A 27,124-nucleotide genomic window follows, 5' to 3' on the forward strand; every position below is an offset into this window, starting at 1 on the left:
AGGTGGCCAAGAAGGCCAATGGCATCCTGGCTTGTATCAGCAATAGCATGGCCAGCAGGGACAGGGAAGGGATCTTATCCCTGTACTCAGCACTGGTGAGGCCGCACCTCGATGACTGTGTTCAGTTTTGGGCCCCTCACTACAAAAAGGACATTGAATGACTCAAGCGTGTCCAGAGAAGGGCAACGAAGCTGGTGCAGGGTCTGGAGCACATGTCGTACGAGGAGCGGCTGAGGGAACTGGGGGTGTTTAGTCTGGAGAAGAGGAGGCTGAGGGGAGACCTCATCGCCCTCTACAGCTACCTGAAAGGAGGTTGCAGAGAGCTGGGGATGGGTCTCTTTAACCAAGTAATAAGTGATAGGACAAGAGGTAATGGCCTCAAGTTGTGCCAGGGAAGGTTCAGACTAGATATTAGGAAGTATTTCTTTACAGAATGGGTAGTCAGGCATTGGAATGGGCTGCCCAGGGAGTCCCCATCCCTGGAGGTGTTCAAGAGGCGGGTTGACATAGCGCTGAGGGATATGGTGTAGTTGGGAACTGTCAGTGCTAGGTTAACGATTGGACTAGATGATCTGTGTTCTGCACGTAGTGGCTTTTCCTTGGTTCTTCCAACAGGCTGTCTGAGAAGCCTTGTACTTAGAGCAAGTGGATCTATGCAGTTCAGAAAGTTAGTGTGTCGGCCAGGCCAAGTTTACAGGGATCCAACTTGATAAAACAGACTGAAAAAAATGGTAAACATTTTTTTAGCAGGCTAGCATTAATAGAATCTAAAAAAAATACCAGGGGGCACTCATTTAAAGTATCTCACGATTATGTCAACTAAAGAGATTTTGCCGCAGTGCATTATCATCACAGGTAAGTGATTCGTTACATGCGCCATTCTGGCCTGTTTCAAAGCAGTGTATTATAAAAAGCTTCCCACAACTGACTGTAAATAGATCAAACTAGTTACAAATAGATTTTAACTAGATAAAACTAAGTTTTGCAGCACCAGTCACTTCAGTTGCCTGAGGGGACTCACAGAATTGCGGTCTGCCATTGAAGTCTTCATTGGGATGTGCGCGGGGGGTCCGTGGGGATGTGCGCAGGGATGTGCGCGGGGGGGTACGCTGGGGGTGCGCGCCCGGGCGGCCCCGTCAGGCTGCCGATCCGCAGCGGCGCAGGCGGCGGCAGCAGCCGTGGAGGTTCCCGCCGGGGCCGGCGCTGGCGGGGGGGGGCTCGGCCGGCAGCGGCGGCGGGGCCGGGGGAGCGGCGGGGCCGGGAGGGACCCGGCGCGGCGGGGCGGGGATGGGACGCGACGCTGAGCCCCGGGCGCCGGCGGGGGGAGCGGAGCGGGGGGAGCGGAGCGGCTCTCTCGATGCCGGCGGCGGCGAACCGGCCGCCTTTGCCGGGCAGAAGCTGCGTCCCGGCCCCGGGCCGAGAACCGCCCCCCCCTGCCGCCCCCACAGCCCCGGCCCCGGGAGGGGGGAGCGGGGAAACTGCCCCCCCCGCGCCCGGCGCCCTCCAAGGGAGTGAATCGCCGCTCCGTCCTGCCCGCCCCCCCCCCAGCCCCCGCCGGCTTCAGCCCCCCCGTGGAGACCCCCGGGAGGAGGGAGCCTCGCCCGGCCCCTGCGAGGGAGCAGCCGCTCTGGGTGAGTACAGCGGGACCCTGAAACGGCGGGAGGTTGGGGGGGAAAAGGGAAAAAAAAAAAAAAAGAAAATCGGCTTCACCCCCCCGCGGCCCCTCGGGCTGTCCAGTGGCTCTTGGTGCTGAATTCCCGGGGGAAGCTGGAATGGCGGGGAGGGCGGGGGGGGTGGGAAGCAGCGATTTGGGGCTAGAAAGGCAACGTCCTGCAGCACTGTCCTGGTGGAGGAGCGACCCAGCCTCATTTGGCCGTTTTAATTACATTTTGCCTCTCTCACTGTAAATCACTGAGCCCATGAGGTATCTCCAGCAGGTACCTTTAATTACAAACTTGCTTCAGATGGATTCCGGAATGAGACTGGAATTGCTGGGAAAGGCCTGAAGGAAACTGCTCTGCTGCCAGATGGCCTTGGCTGGGCACTGGGAGCAGCTTCCCATCCCTAGTCCGGCACAGGGTGAGATATTTGTGTGGGGGAATGAGCCATTTTATGGTTGAATCCCATCGCTAACGGCAGACAGAGCCCCAGAGAAAAACTGCCTGGGCTGCTTCTCCTGCCAGAGCTTAGGGCAGAGTTTGTCTAATTTTTATGGCATCATAAAATTTTTATGGCATCAGAGTCTAATTAAGAGCATGAATTTACTTCTAGAATTTAAAAATGCAGAGGAAAGGAATAACAAAATCCCTGCCAATGTAACTGTGACACTTGTATAAATTTTCTTCCCGTTGGCGATCCAGAACAACAACACAAGAGTATTTCACTCTTGTAAAAAGTGCCAACAGCACTTTGCTCCTTACCTGTGCAGCAGAGTTCCATTCTCAGCTTGTTGAGGTTCAGATGCTTCCTCTCAAGGCCCCAGCATCACACACAGCCCTGGCTGGCTGGATGCACAGCGTATCGCTGTCCGAGCTTCAGCTGGTCACGGACTGAGGGTCAACTTTCACTTCAGACCCTAAAAAATAGGCACTTATTAAGCTTCCAGTGAAGGGGAAGCTCAGAACATTGAGTTTGTCCATAAGCTCGGTAGCATTTGTGTACCAAACAAGTGAATTTAGTAGCACACTCACCTAGTATGCATCACTTGAGCTGTGTAGGGTTTTCTAAAAATATTTTTTTTCATGTTTGTGAGCACACATAGGGATTTTGGGGGTGGAATTTGCTGTGTCTGACTGAAGACTTGTCATTAAGCCTACAGCTGTATTAATTGTGTGTGATTCTCTTGGCTGTAAGGAGCCAAGGGAAAACAATTCAGAAATCAGCAATTTTATCAATTATTTACAAAGTGTGCTGCTAACACTTCCAATTCCAGACAGCTGAGGTCCAGAGGAAGTGGAAAACACCATCCACAGGAGTTGGCAAGTGTTTGTGTTCTGAAAGGCTAATTCCACGTTCAAACCAGTTTCATTTTAAACAAAAATAAGGAGGGAAGGAGAAACAACAGCTTATATCTTGTTGTAGATTATAACTGCATGTCCACAGCTGTGCTATGGCATTAACTGGGAAACATGTTCTAATAGGTGGGTGCCATCAGCACTCCATCTAAACCATTTCAATATGTGGACCACAGTCTGCACTGTCTGTAGTGTAGGAGCATTCTGGGCATCTGTATATTTAAATGTGGGCCCTGGGGTGGAATGGTGATTTTATTTACTTGAGTTTCTGGCTCCTGCACTTTTGGAACTCTGATCGATGTAAGTGGCAGAGTCAGGCTCTGTGTGCAGGGGAGCCGAGTCAGCTGTTCTGATACAGCAGGCTGGACTCAGCTGCTCCATTTCTTGTTAGAGCAGAGCGGGAAACGTCCTGCTGGATATTAAGCTTGGCACTTTAAAAAAAACCCAAGTGATTCCTCTAAATGCTCACATATGGTTTTTTGCCTGCAGCTTATTGCTGGCTGGAAAGTTGTCCTGTTCATCAAAAATGGTTACCACAAATCTTGTTAGCCCAGAAACAAGAGAAGCAGTGAGTTACCATCTCTAAGGGCTTGAAATACGCATTTGTTTTGGGTTTTTTGAAAGTATTAGTAATCAATCATTCTGGCAGGACTACCAGCAGGATTATGTTGTGCTCCTGTGACGTCCACCAGCCTCCCCACCTGGCTAGGTTCTGGTCTGGGCAAGGGTCTAAAGTGTTCAGCCTGACACATCTGCCCTCCAAGCGTCGTAAGTGCTGTGTTACAGAGCAATAGAGACCCCCATCTTGGGGTGATCTGGAGAAGGACAAATACTGGCTGAAGAAACATGAACCTCCTTTTTGTGTGCAAATAACATTTACATGGTTAAGATGTTCTTGCATTCAGACTGTGGGGGCAGTATCTAAAAGGTTGGAGTAACTTTTCCGGCTGTCCAAATACATCTCCTAACAACAAAATCAGAGATGTTTAGACTTGACATTTGGAAACAATCAGGAGCAATGTGGAAGAACTATGAATGTGATTTGTTTTCTTTTACTTCAGCAGTTTCTTTTGTTTCACTGAGCCTTGTTCAGAAATCAAACGTACCAAAAGTTTAGTGTCAATGACTCAAAGAAAACCATCCCTCTCCTCAAAAGCCTGCCCAAGCAGCAAATGATGCTGAATTCCATTGCTCTTGTTGTTGCCCCCAGGACTGTTCGCAGCTGGGGTATGAACAGAGTTTGCCAGGAAAGGACAGGTTAGTGCTGCTGGGTGAGCACAGCACACCGGGTGCTGCCAGCCTGTTACAGAGGTGTCCTAGAAGAAAGAAACAAAGTGTATGATTTTCTTTTTGTTGTTGTAAAATCCCTCATTTTCTTTGCATGGTGAAAACCACGCGATGGGGATTTCTTAATGTCACTTTCCTAGAAACCTGCAGATAAATAACAGCATCTGCCAGTAGAAACAACACATAATTTCAACAAACAAGACTTCCCTTATCCTTTGAAGTTCCTGAAGGAGCACCTCTCCCCACTTTCCTTGCCCTTGCAGCCAAGCTGTGGCCTTTTCTTTCTTTTATCTCCATGGAGTGGCCCCTGTGCTTGGCTCAGGACCGGAGTCAAACCTGGTCTCCATGTCCATGGTGCCCACATCAGTGAGGTGCCTACAGACAGCTCTCAGATCACAGGGAGGGGGATGTGGCGGAGAGAAGTTCCTGGTTTCTGGACCGAGGTGGCTTTGGAAGTCCTCTCGGAAACGCCGAGATGAGCCTGTGCTTACTCTGCGGCATGGCAATGGGCTTCACAGCTGGAGAGCAGCAAGGCGTTAGCCAGCTGTGTTACAAGGTGCCCCATTTCTCACCGCTGTGGCAGCTCACCAGGGTGTGTCAGCAATGCAGAGTTAAGATTTTTGACCCCAAATCCTACTATAAACACTCGAGCCCTTTTTAAACCTGGAAACCATTTCCTATCAAGAGACTTGAGAATCAGAATCTCCTTTTCCTTTTTTAACGGAAACTGAAAGCTGTAGACTGCACAGTTATAAATGAGTTTGAAAAACAGAGTGTGGGTGACTCCTCATAGTATGAGTCTGCTTCAGTTTAGGGCAGCTGCTTGAGGCAGAAGCTCTGGGAGGTGTGAATGGCTCAAATCCCTCCACAGCATTCTGATGCCAGGAGCGGCTTGCAGGAGAGAGCTTGCCTCACCAGGGGTTCTGCACATGGATGTGTCTGTACCTGCCCTCAGGTAGGGCACTTGCCCAAGCAGATGCTCTGTGGCTGCTGGGTAAGTGTTGGAGCACTCCTCCTCCTGCTGCCTCCTGGGCTTTTCTGTTCCTGGTGATTTCTTGCTCCGCCTGGGAGGAGAGGCAGTCTTCTCTTACAGCCACATCAGAGGATGATCTGCAGACATGGTGAGCACGGAAGGCTCCTGATCAGCTGGGTCAGGTTTTGACTTGAGCCGAGTCATGAATAGCTCAGATAATTTTACAGGGGATATTGCAAACAGGTGTGCGTCCTTACAGAGATATACTCCAGAAAGCATTTTGAGATTGACAGCAAGGTTAGCAGCAGAGCAGAAAAAGCAGAATGCCTATGAATAAAAAATTATGCAGGGGACCCCCCTATTTTGTAGATTTTTGTATTGCATTGACTGTGTAAAGGGCTGGAGAGCCATTATCAGGGTCCTCTGAGATTACTTTCCTGTCCTGTAGTGTCTGCCAGTAGGAGAGGCTGTGGCAGGGCACATGGTCTGGTTATTTTCTCCTGCTGCATTGAATCTTTAAGGTCATTGCTAGATCTTGGCATTATCCTTTATTCGAGGCTCACTTTTTCCCTCCACCCTTGCATGCTTTTCTGTTGTTGCTGCTGTTGCTCTCATTTTATATAGATGATTCTAAGATTACTCTTGTTTAGAATGTTACCTGAGCTGCCTTTCTTGGCAGATGTCAGCAACACAGTTTCATGAGGACTTAAAATCTTAAATACTGAAGTCTATGCTGTATATCGCTGATCCAAAAGATCAGAAAGAGTATTAGGCAGGCCGAAAAATAAACCTCCTGGCACTTATGTCAAGCAGCTTGTACAGAAGCTTGATGTATGTGTCAGCTGTGAAATAACACATGAAAAGCTGACGGAGAATGAGCCTGTCATTCATTCTGTCTTATCGTGGCACATGGAAATAATCATAAATTGTGGAAGACCCTTGCTGTATGAGACTGACAGACCTTTTTTTTTTTTTTTTTTTTAGAGGGACTGAGTGTGGGAGGAGAGGCCACAGCTCAGACATGACCTGGGGAAAAAAAATTGTTTTAGGGAACACAAAACCTGGAGGTTTTTCTTCAGTCAACCACTTTCTCTCTCTTGTTGCTTGACAACAGGACTCACTCCTGAGTCCCTGATGTTGCTTCCCTGTCAAACAGCAGATGATTCCAGAGTTCCTGGGTAAATTCATTCCTTGCTCTTGCAGACCTGGTCGGGGCTGCACACTGAGCAGGACTTTGCACATTTGACTTCTCTCTTGTGCTGCCCTGAGGTTGGGGGCACCTGTGAATCTCCAGACTCTTTCTGGCCCCTGGAGAGAGGTGGTGGGTGCAGGCACTCACAGGGCCCTCAGCCTACCGGGGGGGTCTGCCTGCTGTGGCACTAGTTGGCAGAGGTAGGAGAAGAGCTCTGAGACCATCTACCCAGCCTGACTCGCCGGTGGTTAACATCATGGTTCAAGTCACCAGCTGTAGTTGTCTGACTGCAGGGCAGCCTTCAGCGCTGTTTTACGCATTAAAAGATGCGAGGTCAATTTTGGCCAGTGTGTATCTGCTAGGCTATGCATAGTTTTAAATTCAGTGAAAGTGCCTCTGCTCTTGAGAATTTTTTTTTCTCCCCATTGAGCTTTGCTGTACTCTCTCTCTGCTCTATCACTGATAACAATGCTGAGTGATAAAATGCCTCTTGCCTTTGAAGTCATGTCTAACAACACCAATTTTTAAACCAGTTTGAACTCTTTAGTGGAAGAAGATAAGACAAGGATATAGCAATCATTAGTTTCTTGTTTCCCCCTGATCTGGTAGAATGTGTCTTATTGTGGCCTTTGATAACTGTAACCACAGCAGCAAATAGTGATGGATGTATTGGGTTAGGATCTTCCATCTCAGTAATCATATTCTGCTTCCAGACGCCTTACAGGACACAAAGTAAATTAACATCCAACAGCGATACATCAGGATGGTGCGGAAAATTCCCTCCTCCCTTTCAGAGAGATGATTCAGGTTGTTCGGAACCTTGGAGCAGGAGCTGACTTTTCCAAAGTCCAGCAGTATCCCAACCTGACCGTTACTGAGCAGGCTGCTGTGTAAAGGTTAATGAACTTGTCTGCCCAGATTAGTTGGAGGGGCCGTACAGGGATCAGCAGGTGGAATGAAATTCAATCTATACCAGCAGAAGAGTGGGAAAGTGACTGAAGGGGACGGGGTCTATTGGAGCTTTGGTAGTAGGGCACTCCCTGTTGTGGGGTGGAGGTTTTCTTAGTCCAAAAGCCTTTTAAATTTAAATATTTTTCTATTAGTTATATTTGTTTGCCGCTGGTTTTCATTCCAAACTTGGGCATAGGAGCTAAACAGCACGGGGTGGCTTTTGGAGAGTAGTTATGGTGCGGGCAGAGACGTGAGTGTAACACTAATGTGCCCTGGAATCAGAGGGAGGCATGCTGGTGCAAGTGGTCTGGGGTGAGTGTAAAAGCAGTTGTGATTATGGAGAAAGTTAAATTGTCCAGCTCTTGTTCCCAACACCTTGTAGGAAAGACTGAAGACAGCAGCAGAAGTGGTGCACTGGATGTGGTGGAGAACAGCTGTACCTTATATGAAGAACATCCGTAATCAATCCTTCTTTGGAGGGTTGTTTAAATTACTTCTGGCCTCTCTGAAATGAGGAAGGTAAATGTGTCCAGTTGAATTTCCCCTTTGCTGTGTGCGTAAACAAATTTAGAAATGTGAATTTTTGCCCAGCCACACGACGTCCTGAGATGAGTATGAGAGCAAGTGGGATAGATCGCTTCTGAGGAGTGCCTGCCACTTCCTATAGAAGTTAAAAAGACACGTCAACTTTTACATGTCTAAAGTCAGAAGACATCTCAGTCTTTGGGGAGATTTTGTAAAGCATCTAAGAGGATGAAACAGGGGAGTGGTTAAACTGATCGGTTGAGTTACCTCCTCGAGCTGCATGTGTGTGTGTTGTTACATCTCTTAGGCACTTCAGTGCAGTTAGCTCTGCCTCTTTAAACCTGCCTCTCCACGTGTCAGTGGCGCTCAGGTTGCAGAGACTAATACTGCAACACCGCAATTAGCCTGCCTCATTAAACCTGCCAATCCACGTCAGTGGCGCTCAGATCGCAGACTAATGCTGCAGGAGGTTAAGACCTTCACGGGGACATCAGTACAAACACCAATATGATGGATACAAAATGTCCGTTTATTAAACTGTGTATCTTACCTATATACTAAGGTTCACTAAGTACCTCCTTCGTGGGTGTGCCCTTAACATTACAAGCCTATCCATCACCTTACCTTGTAACAAGGGAGGGCTACAGCTATTCCTTCTGTACATCGTGAGATCTTCCGAACGCCACTCCCTACACTTCAGAAAATAATCCCCTTCTCAAGAGGTACCAAGCTGAATACACTTCTAGATAGTGACTGCACGTAAGGATGTAATACTTCCAAGGAGAAATAGACTTTTGTTTTACGTTATTTAACAAATTTGCCTGTGGCCTATCTACTACTCCCTGTTTTTCTGAACAGTTCACAAATGTGTCAATTCTGTAGTTACGGGAATATATAAAAAGTAAACTGTGCTCACAGATACATTAGAAGAAACCAAAAGCATTACACTTGAATATGAAAAGCTGCATCTTGGACATAGCATCTGAGCACACAACAACACAGATATGACTGAAGGGAAATACCCATAAGATTGGTTATTTACTGGAGAATTGCTGTCTTGATGTCTGTTGACACTACTCTGATACTCTTAGGAGGATACGGGGGGAAAAACACTTTTGCAAGTCATTTGTGTGTGTTTCTGAAGTACTGATTGATCATGGCTCAAAATATTTGACTTCAGTATACTTTAAAGTCATGCAGATACAAAACCAGATGAGCCAGGATATTTCTGAGGATTGTGTTGATGCTCCTAACCACAGCTCTGTGGATTCCATCTGGTGTATTTGCAAAAGAGGCTGAGTCTCCGCTGCTGCTGCCTCTGTGTTAAGTAGTTCCCCTTCAGGGGTCTGTTGCCTGGCTGTGGGATTTTCCTCATCCCTGGATAAACTGCACCTGTCACTGACCTCACGACAAGCCTTGTCTGACCTATGAAATGTCCTGCTCCCAGCAAGAGTGTCATCCAGGACAGAGGCTGGTCAGGACACAGTGGCCAGTTACAGACCACACAAGGGCAGCCAAGAAACCCAACTGAAATGTGGTTTTGCACGCAGGTTCCTAGGTCAGCATGGCTTTGGTCAGGCGGCTGCTGACTTGACAGAGAACTGTCTCTTGTCATGCATGTCTGTGTTCCCCTGCAGCTGCAGCCGGCGAGTCTCTCTGTTCCAGTTTTGGGCTGGAAGACTCTGCTGGAGCCTGTTACCCCTGGTCTGGAGTTAGCAGCGAGGAAGCCTCACAGCTGCCGTGCCCCTAGGTGATACAAGTGTTGTGCCACTTTCATTAGTTGGCATTTTTTTTCTGAAGTCATGCTCTCATTCTCTAGTAGTTATACTGATATAAAGCTGCTTTAAACCAGAAGAAGTGAGCACAAGCTCTAAGCATACAAGACTCTTTTACTGACATGACTACATCCACTGCAAGGGTCATACCATGTATTTCTGCTGATGGGAAAGCTGGCACTCTCTGCTAACTTCATTTAACTTCTGTAGAAGTGGTGTGTGAAATACCTAATTGGCAGTATCCAATGCTGTTAGACTCCTTATATAGCTGTGCTGTAATCTTGGAAACAAACTTCTGTTCATTCTCTATCAAATAATTAACTATAAATTTCTTTAGAAGTGCTCTTTTACATATGTTCCCATTTTCTCTCACAAGTGTGCATTTGACTCAGGGAGATCCTAAGCCAATATGAGTCTTTACAGTTGCATTTATTTTAAGCAAAGCATTGATGTACCTAAGCTGAGTTGGACCTTTAATCTAGGAACGCAGGAGTGGAGACTTCCAGCATCTGGGCACTGGAGGAGATGGCTGTTGTAACTTGGATGGAGGGGAAGGAAGGACTGAATAGAGTCAAGATTTCTTCTTGTGGATTTGTTGTAAATTTGAAGCAGAAGATGGAAAAGGTGGTGTATATTTATGCCCTACTCAGCCTCTTCTCACGGTACTTAAGGTCCAGGCTTCTGCAGTCGCTTCTTTGGACCCAAATTGTGTGAGAGAATTTATGGCGTATGGGTGAGTGGAGTTAGAGGTGGGGATTTGTGGATGGCTGTGTTGGAAATGAGAAGGAGGAATTCTGCTGGGGTTTCTGAAGAGCTGCTGGGACGCCTGTGCTGAGAGTGGTCTGGATGGCAGGACTGCTGCATCTGATCTGCCTCCACGAGGAGCTGAGGCTTTACTCACCTGAAGGGGTTTGTCTCTGCAACAAGCGTCTCAAGTGTGCGTGTGAAAGAGAACGATGGGGTGTTCTTTTGTTGGTGATACTGGAGGCAGAGAGAGAGGAAGTACAATCTGGATAGCATTATAGAAATGATTTTTTTGGAGCTCTACATCCCTAAGCAGGTTTTGTTCATCTCAGAAAATAAATAAAAGCAGAGCCTTGCTCCTCTGGCCCAGAGAAGCCGCTCCTCCCTTACGAGGTGACCAAAAGGGAGAGTGAACTCTCTTGGTAGCTTGTGGAAATTACCTGCAGCTTCTTTACCAGATATAATTTGCCCTGGGGAAATAATTTGGGAATTACTGTGGTTCACTCAGGTCAGTACTTTGTATTTGCGAGTGACTGGAAGTTTGTGTTTCTGAGGAGGGGACAAAACCCCTCTGAGGACAGTTATGGAGCAATTGTAGAGATGGGAAGATTTTTTTTCTTAACCAGAGCACTCAGCTTGGCCCTGTGCTTTGCAATACTTTCTGTCTCTTCTATTAAAGATGTATAGCAAGTGTTTAGGGATATTTCTTCTCTTCCCAAAAGTAATTGCATTAGAATTCATATTTCTACTATGCCCTGTTATGTGTAGAAATAGTTAAACTGGTGAATGTTAATTTTTCTACTGAAAACTCTCAGGAAGAAGATAATCCAAACATGCTTTTTCTTGTTTGGAAAAGACCTCTAATCTTTATGAAGATGAGATTGCTCTCTTTGCTGGTGTAGTTCAGTTTGCTGTGTTAGAAACACAGACAGATTGATACAGATCTCCTGTCTTTCTGCAGTGACACTACAGTTGTTGCTGCTGTTTCTGTTTGTGACTTCTGGTGGCGGATGCTGCACAGGCAGGTTGGTATCACTGGTTTGATGTGTCTGTGCTCCTGGCCAGTCTGTGCTGCCCAGCGCAGGTGTGATCTCTGCTGGAACTGGAAGAAAATGTTGCAGCTGGACGGTGTTGGTGGTGAAGGAAATAAAGCAGCAACTCCACAGTGGCTATGCTGCTTCAGAAGTGGTGGTGGGGAAGGTAAAATAAAATGCAAAAGACTGAAAGTGAATCCACCAGCAGCGTATGTGGGGTTTTAGGGGTCCTCTATACACACCATCCTGTGTTGTGTTGACTTTGAAGACAGTTGCAGAAACAAAGTGCTGAAGCTGTGTGTCTCCCCGGCTCCATTCTGACTGAGAAGCAAACCCAAGAAATGGAAAACCACCTGCCTTCAATTCTCTCTGTCATGTGTTTTGGCCTTCTCTCAACCTGGCAACAAATGCCCAAGCTGTCATCCTCTGGCGTCTGTCTGTGAGCTTTCCTCTCCCGCATTCCCTGTGCCCAGTGAATTATCTCTGTCCACACGCCTTCCACAGCCACCCGCTGCTGGGGTGCCTGATGCTTGACATGTCAACCAGAGCTCTTCAGTATCAGAATACTTTCTTTTGTAACGTCTCTGTGGTATTTTGCTCTCTGTTCTGGAGGAGACAATGTTCTGAAATGTGTGCAGAGGTAGAGAATGTGCAGGTTTACATCTATAAAGGGGAATCTGGAGTTTGTGTGGTGTGAGCCCATGCTGGCACTGGAGCCAGGGACTCCTTTGCCTGAGCTGAGCCCTTTGCTTTTCTGTTCCTGCTGACATCAGCTACGCACAGAGTATCCCGTGCAGACCCTGGTGATGGAGTTGCGCTCTGGGGGATGCAGGGAAGTGTCTGCTGTTTCCCAGGAACAATCCCAAACACTCATTGTTCCCACAGCCAAATGCTGTGTGGCACTTGGTTTAGGATCTAATGTCCTACAATAAGAAACCACTCCTCTGCTGCCAGGAGCGAGGGACTCGCGGCTCTGTGTGCCGAGGGTGGCATTTCAGCTTTGCTTCCCTTGTTAGAATGCTTTCTGTACCTTTGAGGTTTGGTGGTTTTTTTCCTTTTTCTAAGTTTCCACCCTGCCTCCCCTGCAGGATACATCCCTTCTCAATGTGCACAGGTTAACGGAATTTGAAACTGATCCCAACCTCCTGCTCACCACAGGGCTGGCTCCTAACAGCCGTAGTATGTTCACAGATGGTAAAGAAAGGTAGGGGACATTTTCCTGTTTTCAGAATTTTGTTTCCAGTTGGGTTCATCACTTTCACAATGTTTATGCAAGGAGCTTGGACATGCTGGAAGGCAGGACTTTGGTTTCAGGAGGCATGTCGGGGCCATTGGTTTAATCCTTTACTGGTATGAAGACAAAGACTTGTGAAAAAAATCATAGAATAAAATAGAAAAAACTACCTCATTTATCTTGTTAACTAGTTACTTGGAACGTGGAAAAAGTACTTTTTTTTTCAAATGTAAATAATCTGTATAGTGGTAGTTTGTTCTCGTCTCAAAGGGAAGAAAAAATTGTCTGGTTTATCTGGTTCATCTGCCTTTGTCATGCTCCCTGTTATATAGAAGCTCTCTCAACTGTTTGGTGCCAGGCTTCTTTTTTCTTCTCTTCTCAAATCAAATCTTTATTCCCTCAAATCATATTCAGTGCTTGAAATCCTTTTAGTTTTCTTTTTCTTTTCTTCCTCAGGATGATGCCATGGAATTAATTTGTTGTATGTTACTTATGAACTAGAATATTTTGGGTTCTCTCGTAGACATAACATTGAAAGAGAATTTGGAATTCCTCTGATGTTGATCTCTCAGAGGATTAGTATACAAGCATGATGTGTAGGAACAACTTCCAAGAGCTGACGCACTTTTTGCTCATTTCATTCCTTCCTTTAACTCTCTTTTTCAGCTGTGATTGTTACTTTCTTCAGTATTATTTTCTGATTAATTTTCATAATTACTAGGAATTACCATATGATTTCTTTGTGAATCCAGACAAGGAGGTAAAGCTGAAGAGTTCTTTCTGTGACACTGTCAGGAATAACAGGAGAATATTGTTAATAACCCAATAAACTCCCAGTGCCCCCTGGTTCGTCCCAGTTCATCCCAGTACTCCCCAGAGCTGCCCAGTGCCCAGCAGCTCATCCCAGTGTCCCCCAGTGCTCCGCAGTGTATTCCTGCTCTCCCATGTCCCAGGGCTCTTGGACACACACCAGGGCTTGCATGGGGCTTTGCACAAGTCCCAGGTGTTGCACCTGCATTTGCACCATCCCCAAACATGGCACGTGTGTTTGTACAAGCCTGAGCTTTGCACAGGCCTTTGCAGAAGCTCCAAACTTTGCACAGGCCTTTGCACATGCATTTGTACAAGTCCCAAATGTTGCACAAGCCTTTCCCCAGCCCCAAAGCTCGCACAAGCTTTTATACAAGCCCCAGCCTTTGCACACCCACTTGCACAAGCCCCACCGTTATCCAACCCTTTGACCCCCGCCCAGAGGAGGGCAGGGGTTGGGGTGGACACAGGGTGGGACCAGCTCCACTAAAACCAGCAGCTCCCAGTTCCCTGCCTTTCTTTCTCCAGCTCCCAGTGCCCCTCCCTGCTCCCACTGACCCCCCCCCCAGTCCCAGTGTCCCCCCAGCCATGCCCCTTCACTTGGCCCCACTCCAGCTCTCCCTTCATCACCAGCTCCAGACTGCGGTGGTGCTGCAGTGGGTCTGCTCCTGCCTCGCCCTCGGTGAGCAGCAGGGGGGGTGGAATTTGGCAATTTGGGGAGGGGGATTGTGCCCCAAATCCCCCTGACCCCCCTCGGCCACTCCCTCCTCCCTCCCAGAGGCCTGGGTCCCTTAGGGCAGCACTGTGTACAACACCCCTCCCCTCCCCCCCGATGGGAGTTTTGGGGTGCTGGGGGGAATGGGGACCCTGGGAAAGGGGGTGCTGGGGGGGTGGGTAGCCCTAAGTGGGAGGCCCCCTTCCCCCCTCTTCCTGGATGCAGGGGTCCCGCAGGGCAGCGCTGCGCCTGCAGCAACCTCCCCTCACTTGAGATGTAGTTTAAGCAGGCACCCAAGAGGTGGCAAAATCTTCTAATCAGTCACTATACGTGTACGAATCACCACATAACGCATTAATTCTCATTTTGGGGACAGAGATGTCTAGATTTGCACACATCACTGAATTTCAGAGACCCTTTCCTACTGGCACTCTGCTCGTTACCAATAGGATTGCTTTTGTTTGTGCCTTCTGTGCTCTTTCCCTGAGGGAAGAAGGGAACCACTTGTGGTGGGTTGATCTCAGCCAAGAAAAGCCCAACCTGGGGATGGAACAGCTGATTTCAGCAGCGGCCTTTGGAGCGAGGACAGAGGTGGTCAGGGCCGTGGGAAAGGAGGCGGGGAGGAGGAGATGTGGAGACCACCAGGAGAAGAGAGAGAAGAGAAGGAGGCACTAAACGTCTGAGTGTAACCACTGCAAACGTAAATTCAACAACAAACTTCATCTGTTTGTTGCAGAGTGGAGATGGAGCCAAGGGGTGATATTCCTCAACACAGTGCTGCCCAGACACTCATGGACACAGGATTTCTTAAAACAAGCCCATTTATTGGATATTTACTTCAGTTAGATCCCTCTTGCGCTCCAAGCAGGAGGAGCATCACAACTGTGAGCTGGTGCAGAGGCTGCGCGGGAAGCGGGGACCCAGCTGGTGTTCAGCTTGTCATGCCGAGGGGCAGAGGAGGAGGCACAGCACGTTCCCCATCAGGTGCTCCACGGTCTGGAGGAAGAGGGAGAGAAGGGGCAGCCGGTAGGTTCCGGGGAGACTATTGGAATCTTGAGGGGAAAAATGGAGAGAACTGGGGGGCCAGTAGGATCTGGGTGGGGGCTAAGGGGGTTTTGGAGGGACCAGGATTGGGGGGAGGGGGGGGAGGCAAATGGCGTTTGGAGAGGTCACAGGGGTGATCTGGGGTCCCTGAGGGTCCCAGGGGTACCTGACCCCCCCTCCATGTGTCCCCCCTCAGCAGATGCTGCTGCCTCAGTGTACCCCGAGAGAGTCAGCCCCAACTACCTCCAGTACCAGTGCTGGGAGGCACGCCAGTTGCTACTGGGAGTACTGGAAGGAACTGGGAGGGGGCTGGTGGTCACCAGAAGGGGTGCTGGGAGGGGACTGGAGGGCACTGGGAGGCAGCTGGGGGCTACTAGGAGGGACCTGGGGGAATTGAGAGGTAACTGGGAGGGAGGCAGTATGGGCATGGGGTACTGGGAGGTAACTGGGTGGTAACTGGGAGTACTGGGATGGGTTGGGGGGTACTAGGAGGTAGTTGGGAGGCAGCTGAGGGCTACTGGGAGGGAACTCAGGGGCACTGGGATGACCTGAGAGCACCGGGAGAGGACTGGAGACACTGGAAGGTGGTTGGAGGCCACTGGGAAGAGCCAGGGCAGTGCTGGGAGAGACTGGGAGGTAACTGGGAGGGAGGGGGTGTAGGTGGGGGTAACTGGGTGGTAACTGGGAGCACTGGGATGGGGTGGGGGTCACTGGTAATTGAATGTGGTGGGGGACTACTGGGAGGTGTCTGGGGGTTAAGGAGAAGGACTGGGAAGTAGCTAGGAGGGAGGTGGGGCAGGTGGGGGTAACTGGGAGGTAACTGGGGGTGACTGGGAGCTCTGGGCAGGTGCTGTGCAGACCCTGACAGGCGCCCTGGCCATCTGGGTGGTCCTCCAGGCCATGGGGGTGGGGGACAGCGCTGCCACCATCACCGGGGCCACCCTCACCTGGGTGCTGCGGGGTGAGACCCGCAAACCCCCTTTTCACCCCAAAATCATCCATGGCCCAAGGATCCATGTTTCACCATCAAATCTCCCAATTTTACCACAAAATTCCCACGTTTGACCCCCAAATCTCCCATTTTTGACTCCCAAATCTCCCACTTTTGATCCCAGAATTTCCCAGTTTGACACCAAATCAGCCTCAGCACCCCCAAAAATCCTATTTTTCATCCCAAAATCTATCCAGAATCTCAAAATCCCACAGTTTTACCCCAAAATCTGCCCCAGCACCACCAAAAGCCTCCCTGTTTCACCCCAAAATTCTCTTTGGACCCCAGAATCCCCCAATTTGAACCCAGAATGTTCTAGCAACTAACCAGTGCCCAGTCAAAACCAGCCAGCTCCCCAGTACAAGAGAGGATATTGGTGCTGGGACAAATGGCGACGTGCCAGCTTGGCGCACGGGTGCGTTTTCATGCCCTGAGATGTCTTGGGAGGGGCAGGATGGGCTAAAGATTCCCTCCTCCTCCTCCTCTCCAGACTGGGTCCGGGTGTGCGGTCCTGGGGGCAGCGGCAGAGGCCGGGGGGGACCCTGCTCAGCACACTCAGGGTGGTCCCCATGGGAAGGACGCTATGGAGTCCCAGCGGCTTGTGGCTCTGGCTTTATTTTAAAAAAATCATTATTCCAGTACAGCCTTCTTCCAGAGCATATGGTTTCTCCGAGGCTCAGCGGGGCCAGCAGCACAGCGACCGCAGGCTCCATCTTGATCTTGGCCTCTGCTCTGTTGTCAGGATGGAGACAGTCTCGGCTGCCAGGGACCTGATGGAAAGTTCAGAGTCTTTCCTCAAGGGCAGGAGCGCTGCGAGAGAAGGGAGCAGAGCAGACGTGAACCCCCACTGCCCGCAGAGACCCCAGGACCCCCCTCCAGCCCATGCCAGCACCATTCATCTGCTTCCCTGGCCAGGAGGAGCTGGTGAGACAACCAGAGCGGCTGAAGCTGCTGCTCAGGAATGACCCATGTTCCTCGGACACACAAAGTAGCTCAGGACTCGGCCAGGCCACAGAGTCATTTTTTCGTTTGCGGTACGAGCTAGTCTAGAGTTGTGTGTGCCCTCAACGAGCCCGTGTATTGATCTGAGCATCACAATGTGGAGTCTGGACATCATCAGCCTCCTGGCAAGGGGCAGGACAGAGACAGCTGTTCTTTCCCCACAAATTCCCTTCCTTTTTGGTGAGAAAACAAAATTCCTCCAATTTCAAGACCTTACTAAAGAGATACGCTAACCTGTGTGTTAAGATACAAACAACTTTCTGAAACTGCTCTTGAAAAAAAACCTTCTGACATTGCTCGTCTGCCCCAGGAGCATTTTCCTGGGGTGGGGCCGGGCATGGCAGCACCTGCCCGGGCTCTGTGCCCTACTCACCGTCGTGGATCTGCCACAGCCTCTCCTGGCTGAGGATCCTCCGGCGCCGCACAGCAAGCCCTGGGGCACAGAGTTAATGTCAGAGCTCCGCTCCCCCTCGGCAGGGCTGTCCCCTGGCAAGGACAGCTCCCGAGGGCGGTGGGACACAGCAAGACCCCCAGTGAGCCCTACCAGTGGGGACTGGGGCCGGGCAGCCAGAAATGTGTCCCTGGGGACTCACCGATGAACCTGACAGCCACCTCTCGCACGGTGGCCTGAGAGTCCTCCACGTAGGGCAGGCTTTGGCGCAGGTACTCATCCATCCTGCTGCTGTTGTGCATTATCTGAGGGAGCACAAGGGCATGGGGCTGGTACGGACCCTCCGCAGCCGTCCAGACCAGTCCCTCCTGCCAGTACCCCCACTCCCTCCCAGTGACTCCTGTCTCCCAGTCAGGAGCCCTGTGGGGCTGAGGGCCAGAGAGTGCCACAGGCAGAGGGGGCTGGGGGTGCTGAGACCCCTCCGTCCTGCTGCCAGGGCCCAGATGGGCCGGGGTCTCCTGGAGAAGAGCCCTTGGGGGCTGCGTGCTGGAGGGCAGGGAAGGAGGATGCAGCTGGAGCAGCGGGGCTGGAGCAGGGCAGCGATGCAGAGCAGCACAGCCCTCCCCATGGCATGGCTACAGCCCTCCCCATGGCACGGCTGCAGGCCTCGTCCAGCCAGCCCTGGGCTTTGGGGTTTGTCCTCACCAAGCACTGTCCGATCAGGTGTGTCTGCCATGTCTTGGCCACGGAGCTGAGCCTCCTCCAGTGCAGGAACTCTCCACAGGCACTGAGGGTGTCCCGGGCAGCCTGTGGAGAAGCAGAGGCTGGGAGATGGCACCAGAGCCCAGGGAAGGAGACCTGGCATCCTCCTCCTCTGGGCTTGGCTTTGAGCTGGGGGAACGGCATGATCCTGGGATTGGATCCCCCTTCATTCCTGGGGCCATCCTGCACTCTGGGAGCTGGCCCTGACTGAGCAGGGAACTGTCTGTGCCAGGTTCTCTGGCCCTGCTCGTGCTGGGGCTGCAGGGACCCTTCCTGTGGGCCGGGGGGGACCCCACCTCCCCATCCAGCTCTGCAGCAGTGGGACCAGCACAGCAGGACCCTGCAGTGACACACATTCCCATTGTCCCTCATGCCCAGGCCACCCCCATGGTGTCAGCACGCCCTTCCCCACGACACCAGTTGCTGATCACTGCACCTTGGCCACACTCTCAATCTGGTCACTCGTATGGAAGAACAGTGGGAGCAGGACACTCTGCACTGTCTTCACCATTTTTTTCTTGTTTCTCCCCACCGCAGACTTCATCACATCTCTGAAGAGGCGGATGGAGAGCTCCCGCAGCCGGCTGGACTCCTGGCAGGGAAGAGGACAGAGGGAGCTCAGCACCCTGCCCACGGTGAGCAGGGGCGTTAGCGTGGCTGATGGGGGAGGAGCTGCTCTCGAGCTGCTCAGGAGTCGGATCCTGAACACAGGAGCTGTCGGCCAGATCTGCAGCTGTGGCTCAATGGCCCCAGAGCCCTGAAAGGCCACGGAAGAGGAGTGGGGAGGGGAAGAGCCCCAAAAGGCTACACAAGAGGAGTAAGGGGGGGGCCCCTGCCCAAATGCTTCCCACATAGCCACACTGAAGGGAAGCCATCTTGCAGCCATTGCCTTGGCTCAGGCTCCCATGGCAGCCTTACATCATCAAAGAGGGGCAGGAGCTTCTCTGCCAGCCTCAGAGAGATGAGGTTGGCCTCTTCCCTCTTCATGTGACTCATCACGTTGATGAACAACACCAGAGCCTTGGTCTTGACATCGGTGTTGGCATCTGTCAGGGTTTCCAGTATGTCAGCAGCAGCACCGGCAGTTTTCTGGCCTGTATGAAACACACCGTTGCCTTTTTGTGAAGCAGTGAAAGACTCCCCCCACCGCCCCATCCCCCGGCTACCGATGTGGCTCGCCTGGCCGACCCCCTGCTCACCATTTCAGGTGTTTTTGAGAGCGTGATGAGGCCCGTGAGCACCATCGAGAGCATCACTGGACTGGGATGCCTCAGGTACCTCTGGGCTTTGTAGAGGGCAGCAAACTCCTCCGCGTCAATGTCAGCGCAGGCCAGGAGCTAAAATGGAGACAGTGGTGAGACACCAGCAGAGCTGCAGGGCTCCCTCCCCTCCACCAGCATGGTCCATGGCAAGTGTCTCCTCTCCCCCTGAAGCCACCTCAGAGTCCCCACATCTCTGACCCAGGGCCAGCAACTGCCTTGACTCTGGTTTCTGCCCCTTCCTGGGGCCTCCAGGCTGCAGAGCTGGGCAGGGGGATGCAGGCAGGGGGAGGGCAGAGTGCTGCCTGTGCCGGGACAGGCTTGGTGGGGCCAAACCAGCATGGGGTAGGCCCGAGCATGTGGCCCAGGTGTCTGGCTGGTGCTGAGCAGGGGAAGGAGGAGGAGGAGGAAGGCAGAGCACTGGGGCTGAGCGTAGGTCACTCACAGTCAAGGGGTAGATGCAGGCGTCCTCCGTGGCAGAGCTGAACACCCTGCGCAGCCACCAGTCCTGCAGCACGCCGAGCAGCTCCAACAAGACGCTCCACAAAGCCAAGGGCACGGAGATCATCACCTCCCACATGGCCATGGCAGCGCTGCGGAGCCAGAGCAAACTCAGTCAGTTGGGCTGCCTCGGCTCCTCCGGACCCCGGCCCTGCCCACCCCCCTCATTTTGGGGTGCCTGGGGAGGCAGAGGGGGGTGAGGTTCTGTTCCCATGGGGCAGGGGCTCTGCTTTGGCCAGCTCAGGCTGAAGGGGGAAGCATGGTAGGATGGAGAGCCCTGCTCCTCAGGGATAGATATTCCGCAGTTTTCCGTGGGTCTGACAGCTAGAGAGTCTCTGGGCCACTCTCCCCGTGGGGAACAAGCCCTCAAGGCTGTCGAGGCTGGTACCTGTCACATGTTGGAGAGATCCTCAAAAGGCTCCTGACCACCTCCCTGGGGCTCCACTTGGTCAGCTGCAGCAGCAGTGAGTCCAGGCTGTTCCGGGCTGGCTCCATGCGGATGTGCTCCACATTTTTGTGGATGTATGTCATAATTTCTGGCACCTGGAGGGGACATGGGTAAGGATGGTGCTGCCATTCCCATCCATCCCTGCTGCCTTGAAATGGTTTCAGGTGCCTCAAAGAGCCGGGTTAGGGCAGGAGGGAAGAACAAGACTTGACACATCTTGACACAGGAGGACAGTCCAGCCACGGGGCACTTACATCCATCAGCCAGGACGCTGGGTCTCTCACGGCCATGTCCACGACATCGCTGTCCATCTGCCTCTTGTGGACATCGTCTGCCGTCAAGGCCTCGATGGCCATGAGGAGAACCTCCATCCTCTGAGAAGGCCAGAGGTATTCACCAAACACCTACAGGAGGAGGGACGGCGGGGGAAGACTTGTCAGTCCGAGCATGCTGACGGTGCTGCACGGCTGATCAGCTCAACCATCCCTTGGTCCCTTCACTTGCACAAGCTGATGCCACGGACAAGGGTCCCTGAGAGGAGGGAGCTCATTGCCATTGTCATGTCGCTGCTGTCAAGCGAAGAAAGCGACAAGGTGCTCTCAGAATCCCATCCTGGTTGGAGCTCTGGGTGCTCTGGATTCTCCTCCGTCAGTGTCTCGCCTACACGGAAACATGGAAGAGTCGGTAGGACACGCCATCTTCACCAACAAGCCTCCCAGATGGCGAAAAGAGCTTTAAATGGCACCATGCTGAGGAAACAGGGTCCCGGCATCAAGCCAGCCCCGAGGAGCCCTCTACTCACCGATCTGCAGTGGCTGGACGATGGACACCTCGTGGGGCTCTGGAGGAAAGCTGCTCTCCTGGGGTACACCCACCTCCTCCCAAACCATCCTGGGGTGGGGGGGTCTCTCTGCCATCCTCAAAAATGGAGGAAAGTGGTTGAGGGACAGTGAGGCAGTTCAGCTTAAGGGAAATGCCGGGGGCGGCGGGGAAAGATGTGGGCTGTGCTCAGGAGTGTCCTCAGTGCGCTCCTGCCCTGTCCCTTCCCTGTCTTGTCAGACACTGCAGGGCTGCGCTGCTTAGAGACGGTGCCGTCAGATGACACAGAGGGGTGACACGGAGGCATGTCACAAAGGGGCGTCACATTGTGACCCGTCACCCAGGCCATGTGGGGCAGGGGTTCTGCTGCAGGGCGTAGGGACCCAGATTGCCATTGGGCCATGGCTCCTCTGGGGGTGCCCCCAGGCCCCCATCATGTCCCCTCAGGACCATCCTGTACCCTCAGGCTCATCCCAGAGGGTTCACACACCCCGGCACAGCCCCTGGACCTTCTGCTTTGATCCCAACAGAAACACTGCAGACTGCCCCGTCTCTCCGGTCACCTGAAGCGTTTGCTCGCCTGTGTCCAGTTATCTCCCACACACAGAGTATGTTTAATCTGCTACAGCAGTGTCCTGGTTTCAGCTGGGATAGAGTTAATTTTCTTGAGCTGGGAGGGGGTACAGCCGGAGTGCCCAGCCCAGACTGGCCATTGGAGTGTTCCATATCCTGTGACGTTATGCTCAGGATATAAAGCAGGTCTGTTTTCTCTTGCTTCCAGTTTTGCAATGACAGGAGCTCTGTTCTGCCAGGATTGCTGGCCGGGAGCGGGCTGGGTATCAGTCGGTGGGTGGTGAGAAATCGCCTTGTGCATTACCCATTTGTAGTTTCTATTATCATTTTGTTTTATTACAGTCACTAAACTGGTGTTTTTTTATCTCAACCTACGCGTTTTCCTTGTGTCCCTCCACTCTCTTACCCCATTCCCCCGACAGGGGGAGGGTGAGCGACTGGCTGCATGGTGTTTGGCTCTGACCAAGTTCAAACCACAACAGTCCTTTTTGGCGCCCAGTGTGGGGCTCAAAGGGTTGAGATAACGACAGATCTGGTCAGTGTGTCATAACAGTTTGTTAGAAGCATTCATTATATTGGCTTATTAATTGCTGGTCATAATGTTGATCACTTGGCTCCTTAAAATTTCATCACCTCATTTGCTGTATATAGTGCCTGTGCTGCTGCTCACCACCCGTGGGAGTTGGATTAAGATTTTTGTTTTGCTGAACTGTGTGACACTGATATGTGACACTGATATATGGCACATCGTCGGTCCTGAGGCTACTTACAACTGTGTTTGAGAATTTGGGGAATTTTGAATACCCTCAGAATACTGAGACTAACATTGTCATCTTACCACTGGGAGCCAGTGCATTCCTGCATGGGTTCAGGGTTAAGCAACTACTTAAGAGTATCACCCAGAGATCTACCCCAGGGTTGGAGAATTATGAGTGGGTGTGGGACAGCATGGGCAAGTGCCGAGGACAGTGGGCACCTCCGGTGTATTGGAACTTCACTCCCGAACAGGGGCAGAATTCCGAAAAAATAGTAAAATATTTGGAAAACGTATGGTGTCACCCGGGTAATTCCAGAGAGACACAGCTCACTGCAACGTGCTGGGGCCTGGCCCGTGCCTACCGAGTCAGTGTGCAGAGGTGAAAGCCATCCAGCTGGCCTTGGCTATCGCCAGGCGAGAAAGGTGTCCAGTGCTCTGTCTCTGCTGACTCATGGATGGTGGCAAATGCGCTGTGGGGGTGGTTACAGCAGTGGAAATGGAGCAACTGGCAGTGCAGAGGCAAACCCCTCTGGGCTGCTGCGTGATGGCGAGATATTGCTGCTGGGGTAGAGAACTTGGCTGTGAAAGTACGTTGTGTAGACGCTCACGTAACCAAGAGCCAGGCCACTGAAGAACATCAGAACAACCAACAGGTGGATTAAGATTAAGGTGGCTCAAGTGGATCTGGACTGGCAGCAAAAAGGTGAACAATTAATGGCTCGCTGGGCCCATGACTCCTCAGGCCATCAGGGAAGAGATGGAACATATAGATGGGCTTGTGACCAAGGGGTGGACTTAACCATGGCTGCTATTGCACAGGTAATCCATGAATGTGAGACATGAGACAAGCAAGCCAAACAGTTAAAGCCCATTTGGTATGGAGGACGATGGTCAAAATATAAATATGGGGAGGCCTGCCAGATTGATTATATCACTCTCCCACAAACTCGGCATGGCAAACACTATGTGCTTACAATGGTGGAAGCAGCCACCAGATGGTTGGAAACTCATGCCGTGCCCCATGCCACTGCCTGGAACACCATTTTAGGCCTTGAGGAGAAGGTCTTATAGCGGCATGGCACACCAGAAAGGATTGAGTCAGATAATGGAACACATTTCCAAAACAATCTCATAGACACCTGCGACAAAGAACATGGCATTGAGTGGATATATCACATTCCCTACCATGCACCAGCCTCTGGGAAAATTGAGCGATACGATGGATTGCTGAAAACTACACTGAGAGCAATGGGTGGTGGAACTTTCAAACACTGGGACATGCATTTAGCAAAAGCCACCTGGTTAGTCAATACCAGAGGATCTGCCAAGCAATCTGGCCCTGCTCAATCAAACCTCCTACATACCATGGATGGGGATAAAGCCCCCCGTAGTGTGCATTAGGAATATGTTGGGGAAGACCGTCTGGGTTACTCCTGCAGTGGGTAAACGTAAACCCATGCGTGGGATTACTTTTGTCCAAGGACCTGGGTGTACTTCGTGGGTAATGCAGAAGGATGGAGAGGTCCAATGTGTGCCTCTGGGAGATTTGATTTTAGGTGAGAATAGCCAATGAACCGGACTGTCAAATAACCCTGTTATTGCAGCTGGTGCCTTGCAACATTCCCATGCCACATCCAAAGCCTCCTGCTCCACCGACTGAGCCAACTCCTCCTCATTCCTCAGCCTTATAGACTGTCATAATAGATGGAACCCGAAGTTATGGACCAAATGAACTCAGCAGACATTGTGGAAGGATGGCCCATAGACTAAGGGAATGATATTGGTGAGACTTGAGGAAAAAGGGGTGGTGATTCCTTAAGATGTATTTGGAAACCTGAGCATAACTTCAATGGTATGGAATAAGGGGTGGAGCCTGCCCTGGTTTCGACCAGGATGGAGTTAATTTTCATTGGAGTATTTCATACCATGTGATGTCATGCCCAGGTGGGCGGGCTCTTCCGCTCTCTCTCACTCGCTCTCTCTCGGCTTTTCACTGGGGGCTTGCACGGGTGCCGTCTGCTTGTCGGGTCGTGGTGTTGCTGGGGTGGGGGTGGTCGTCGCGCTCAGTAAGCCACTGCTGCATTTTACCCGTTTTCTTTTTGAACTCACTATTGTTACTGTTGTTCTCTTGTTATATTTAGTAAATTCTTTCTTTTTATTCAACCCACGAATTCTCTTCTTTTGTTCCTCCCCTATCTTACCAGAGTGGGGAGGGGGGAGGTGAACGGCCGGCCACATGGCGCCTGGCTGCCGGCTGAGTTCAAACCTCCACAATAGTTTTGTCCCACTTCATCAGGTGAATCCCATCTCTTCCCCAGGGAGGGTATTAATGTCATAGAAACCCATTACTAACACCAATGGCACAACCAATTGTCTACCTGCAGGGTCTGTTCATTTCTCAAACCTCTTCCACTCCCCAGCAGGACTGAGAAGATCACCTGTGCCTGAATGCCTTTGAACATCATGTCCAGAGTCATGTCGTCATGCTTGACACTCTCCAGGTCTCCTGGGGCAGTATCAGTGGTGCTCATGTGGAAGAGCAGCTGGGATAACATTCCAAGGGTTGGACAATTGATACAGAGAAATGATTACTTATTTTAAGACTTATTTACTTATTTACTTATAGAAAACTGCTTAGCAACTTATTTACTTACTTATAGCAAGTTACAGTATTACTTACAGTATTTTTGAATATTGCTAAGAATCCTGCTTGCCCAGACTGTTCTGTGGAATTTTACCAAGGACTACTGTGTCCATCAAAACAAAGCAGTTTACTGTGAAAATCTACCAAGAACTGCAGTGTTCAGCAAAATATCATGTTTTCGTCCTTGAGGAACAGGTGTGCTCTAACTAGTTGGGCCTTGGTAATGAGTAAAGATAGCCATATATGGATGGTAGAAGTTTCATTGGTTCCCTTTGAAGATAGGATGAGTAAACCGGCTGAAAAACATTTTTGTTGTTCAAGAAATTGGCCAAGAGAATCTGCGCATGCTCCGGGGAAAAAAAACAAGGTGAGAAAGACTACGAGCCTTCCTCCCAAAGACCCCCACCAGGAGGCAATGCACAGGTGCAAAGAGAACATAAACTGCTGACCCCAGCCTCTAGAACTAACCCAGCCTACTCATGCATATGTATGTTTGTGTTATGTAATCCAATGAATATGTATATCCACACTCTATAAGTTTTTGGCAGAATGTGCTGTTGGCATGCAAGCTTTGTGGAGAAATCCCCTTGCACCCTGGCCGGAGTAAAACATACTTGCTGTATAACTCTATTTTGAGTTGTAGAATCTTTTTTTGGCGAATCACAAGCTTCAGCAGCCTCTCAGCAATGCACCCTTGGATGAGGAGCTGACAGGGCTCCTCGGAACCTGCGAGAGCAACAAAGGCAGCAACAATGGAGAGACATCAGTAAAGGAGGGGAGATGTTGGGGTGAGAGAGAGGTGGGGTAGCTGCGTTGGTGTCTACAGCCTGGCGAGGAACAGACAGAGATGCAAGACGCTAGTAGGACAGCTTGTGGTGGAGACAGCTGTGTGCTCTAAAGAGCAACATCTCTGTGCATAATTTTTAATTCTTGAATTCTTGCAAATAGAGACATTTCCAGACTGTAGCATAAAACCAGGTGATTTCCATATTAAATATTTTTTAAAAGTTTTTTTGTTATTTTCTTCAGTTTTCACCTTCCAGATCAAGAAATACCTGCATTCTCTAATTTATACTGACTCTGCGTGTGCCCTGATGGAGTCTGAAAAAGCATGTAGGAAAAGCAACCTCAGTGAGGTCACAGACTCTATGGCTAACCTTTGTCACTATGTCCCCACCACTGAGGTCTCTCTTCTCAGCCCCCTGGGCTTTTTTAGATCCAGTCTTTCTGTCTGTAGCTGAAGGTTGCAGCTCATTTGCACCAATTCCCACCTGCTTTTTTTGGAGAACTGCCTGCACACTCATAGGAAGTTGTTTCTTAATTGCCAACACAGAACAATAAAGAAAGCATAGTTCAGCAGAAAGAAAAAAAAAATTTGCACCTCCCCTTTCCACAGCGGGTGACTGTATGGGGTGTATGTGACAAGGGGTTGGTAGCTGGAGGGGCTGCAAGGGTGGCTCTGTGGGACGAGGCCAGAGATTTCCCTGTGCCAGACAGATCTGTTTCCACCTCCACAACAGTCTCAACACAGGACACAGATCAGCCCATCAGCAAAACTGGTCGTGCCTCTCTGAAAACATGTTCAAGAAAGGGCAGAAAAGAGCAGATCGGTAGAGGTGGAGGGAACAAACATATTAAGAAACGATGGAGGGAACACCACGGTTGGAGAAAGAGGAGGA

At 50.8% G+C, this 27,124-nt stretch overlaps 1 protein-coding gene across 1 annotated transcript; it reads left to right on the plus strand.

The window, feature by feature from the left end:
• Positions 1-812: 812 nt before the first annotated feature.
• LOC141938230 (uncharacterized) lies at positions 813-26,075 on the plus strand. Its single transcript, XM_074856899.1, has 6 exons — positions 813-855; positions 1,306-1,631; positions 15,123-15,280; positions 17,032-17,213; positions 18,982-19,079; positions 25,186-26,075. Exons 1-6 carry the CDS (start codon positions 813-815, stop codon positions 25,228-25,230), a joined length of 852 nt encoding a protein of 283 aa, XP_074713000.1. The 3' UTR covers positions 25,231-26,075.
• Positions 26,076-27,124: the final 1,049 nt, after the last annotated feature.

The sequence above is a fragment of the Strix uralensis genome, chromosome Z (assembly GCF_047716275.1).
Source record: "Strix uralensis isolate ZFMK-TIS-50842 chromosome Z, bStrUra1, whole genome shotgun sequence".
Classification (NCBI taxonomy): Eukaryota; Metazoa; Chordata; class Aves; order Strigiformes; family Strigidae; genus Strix; species Strix uralensis.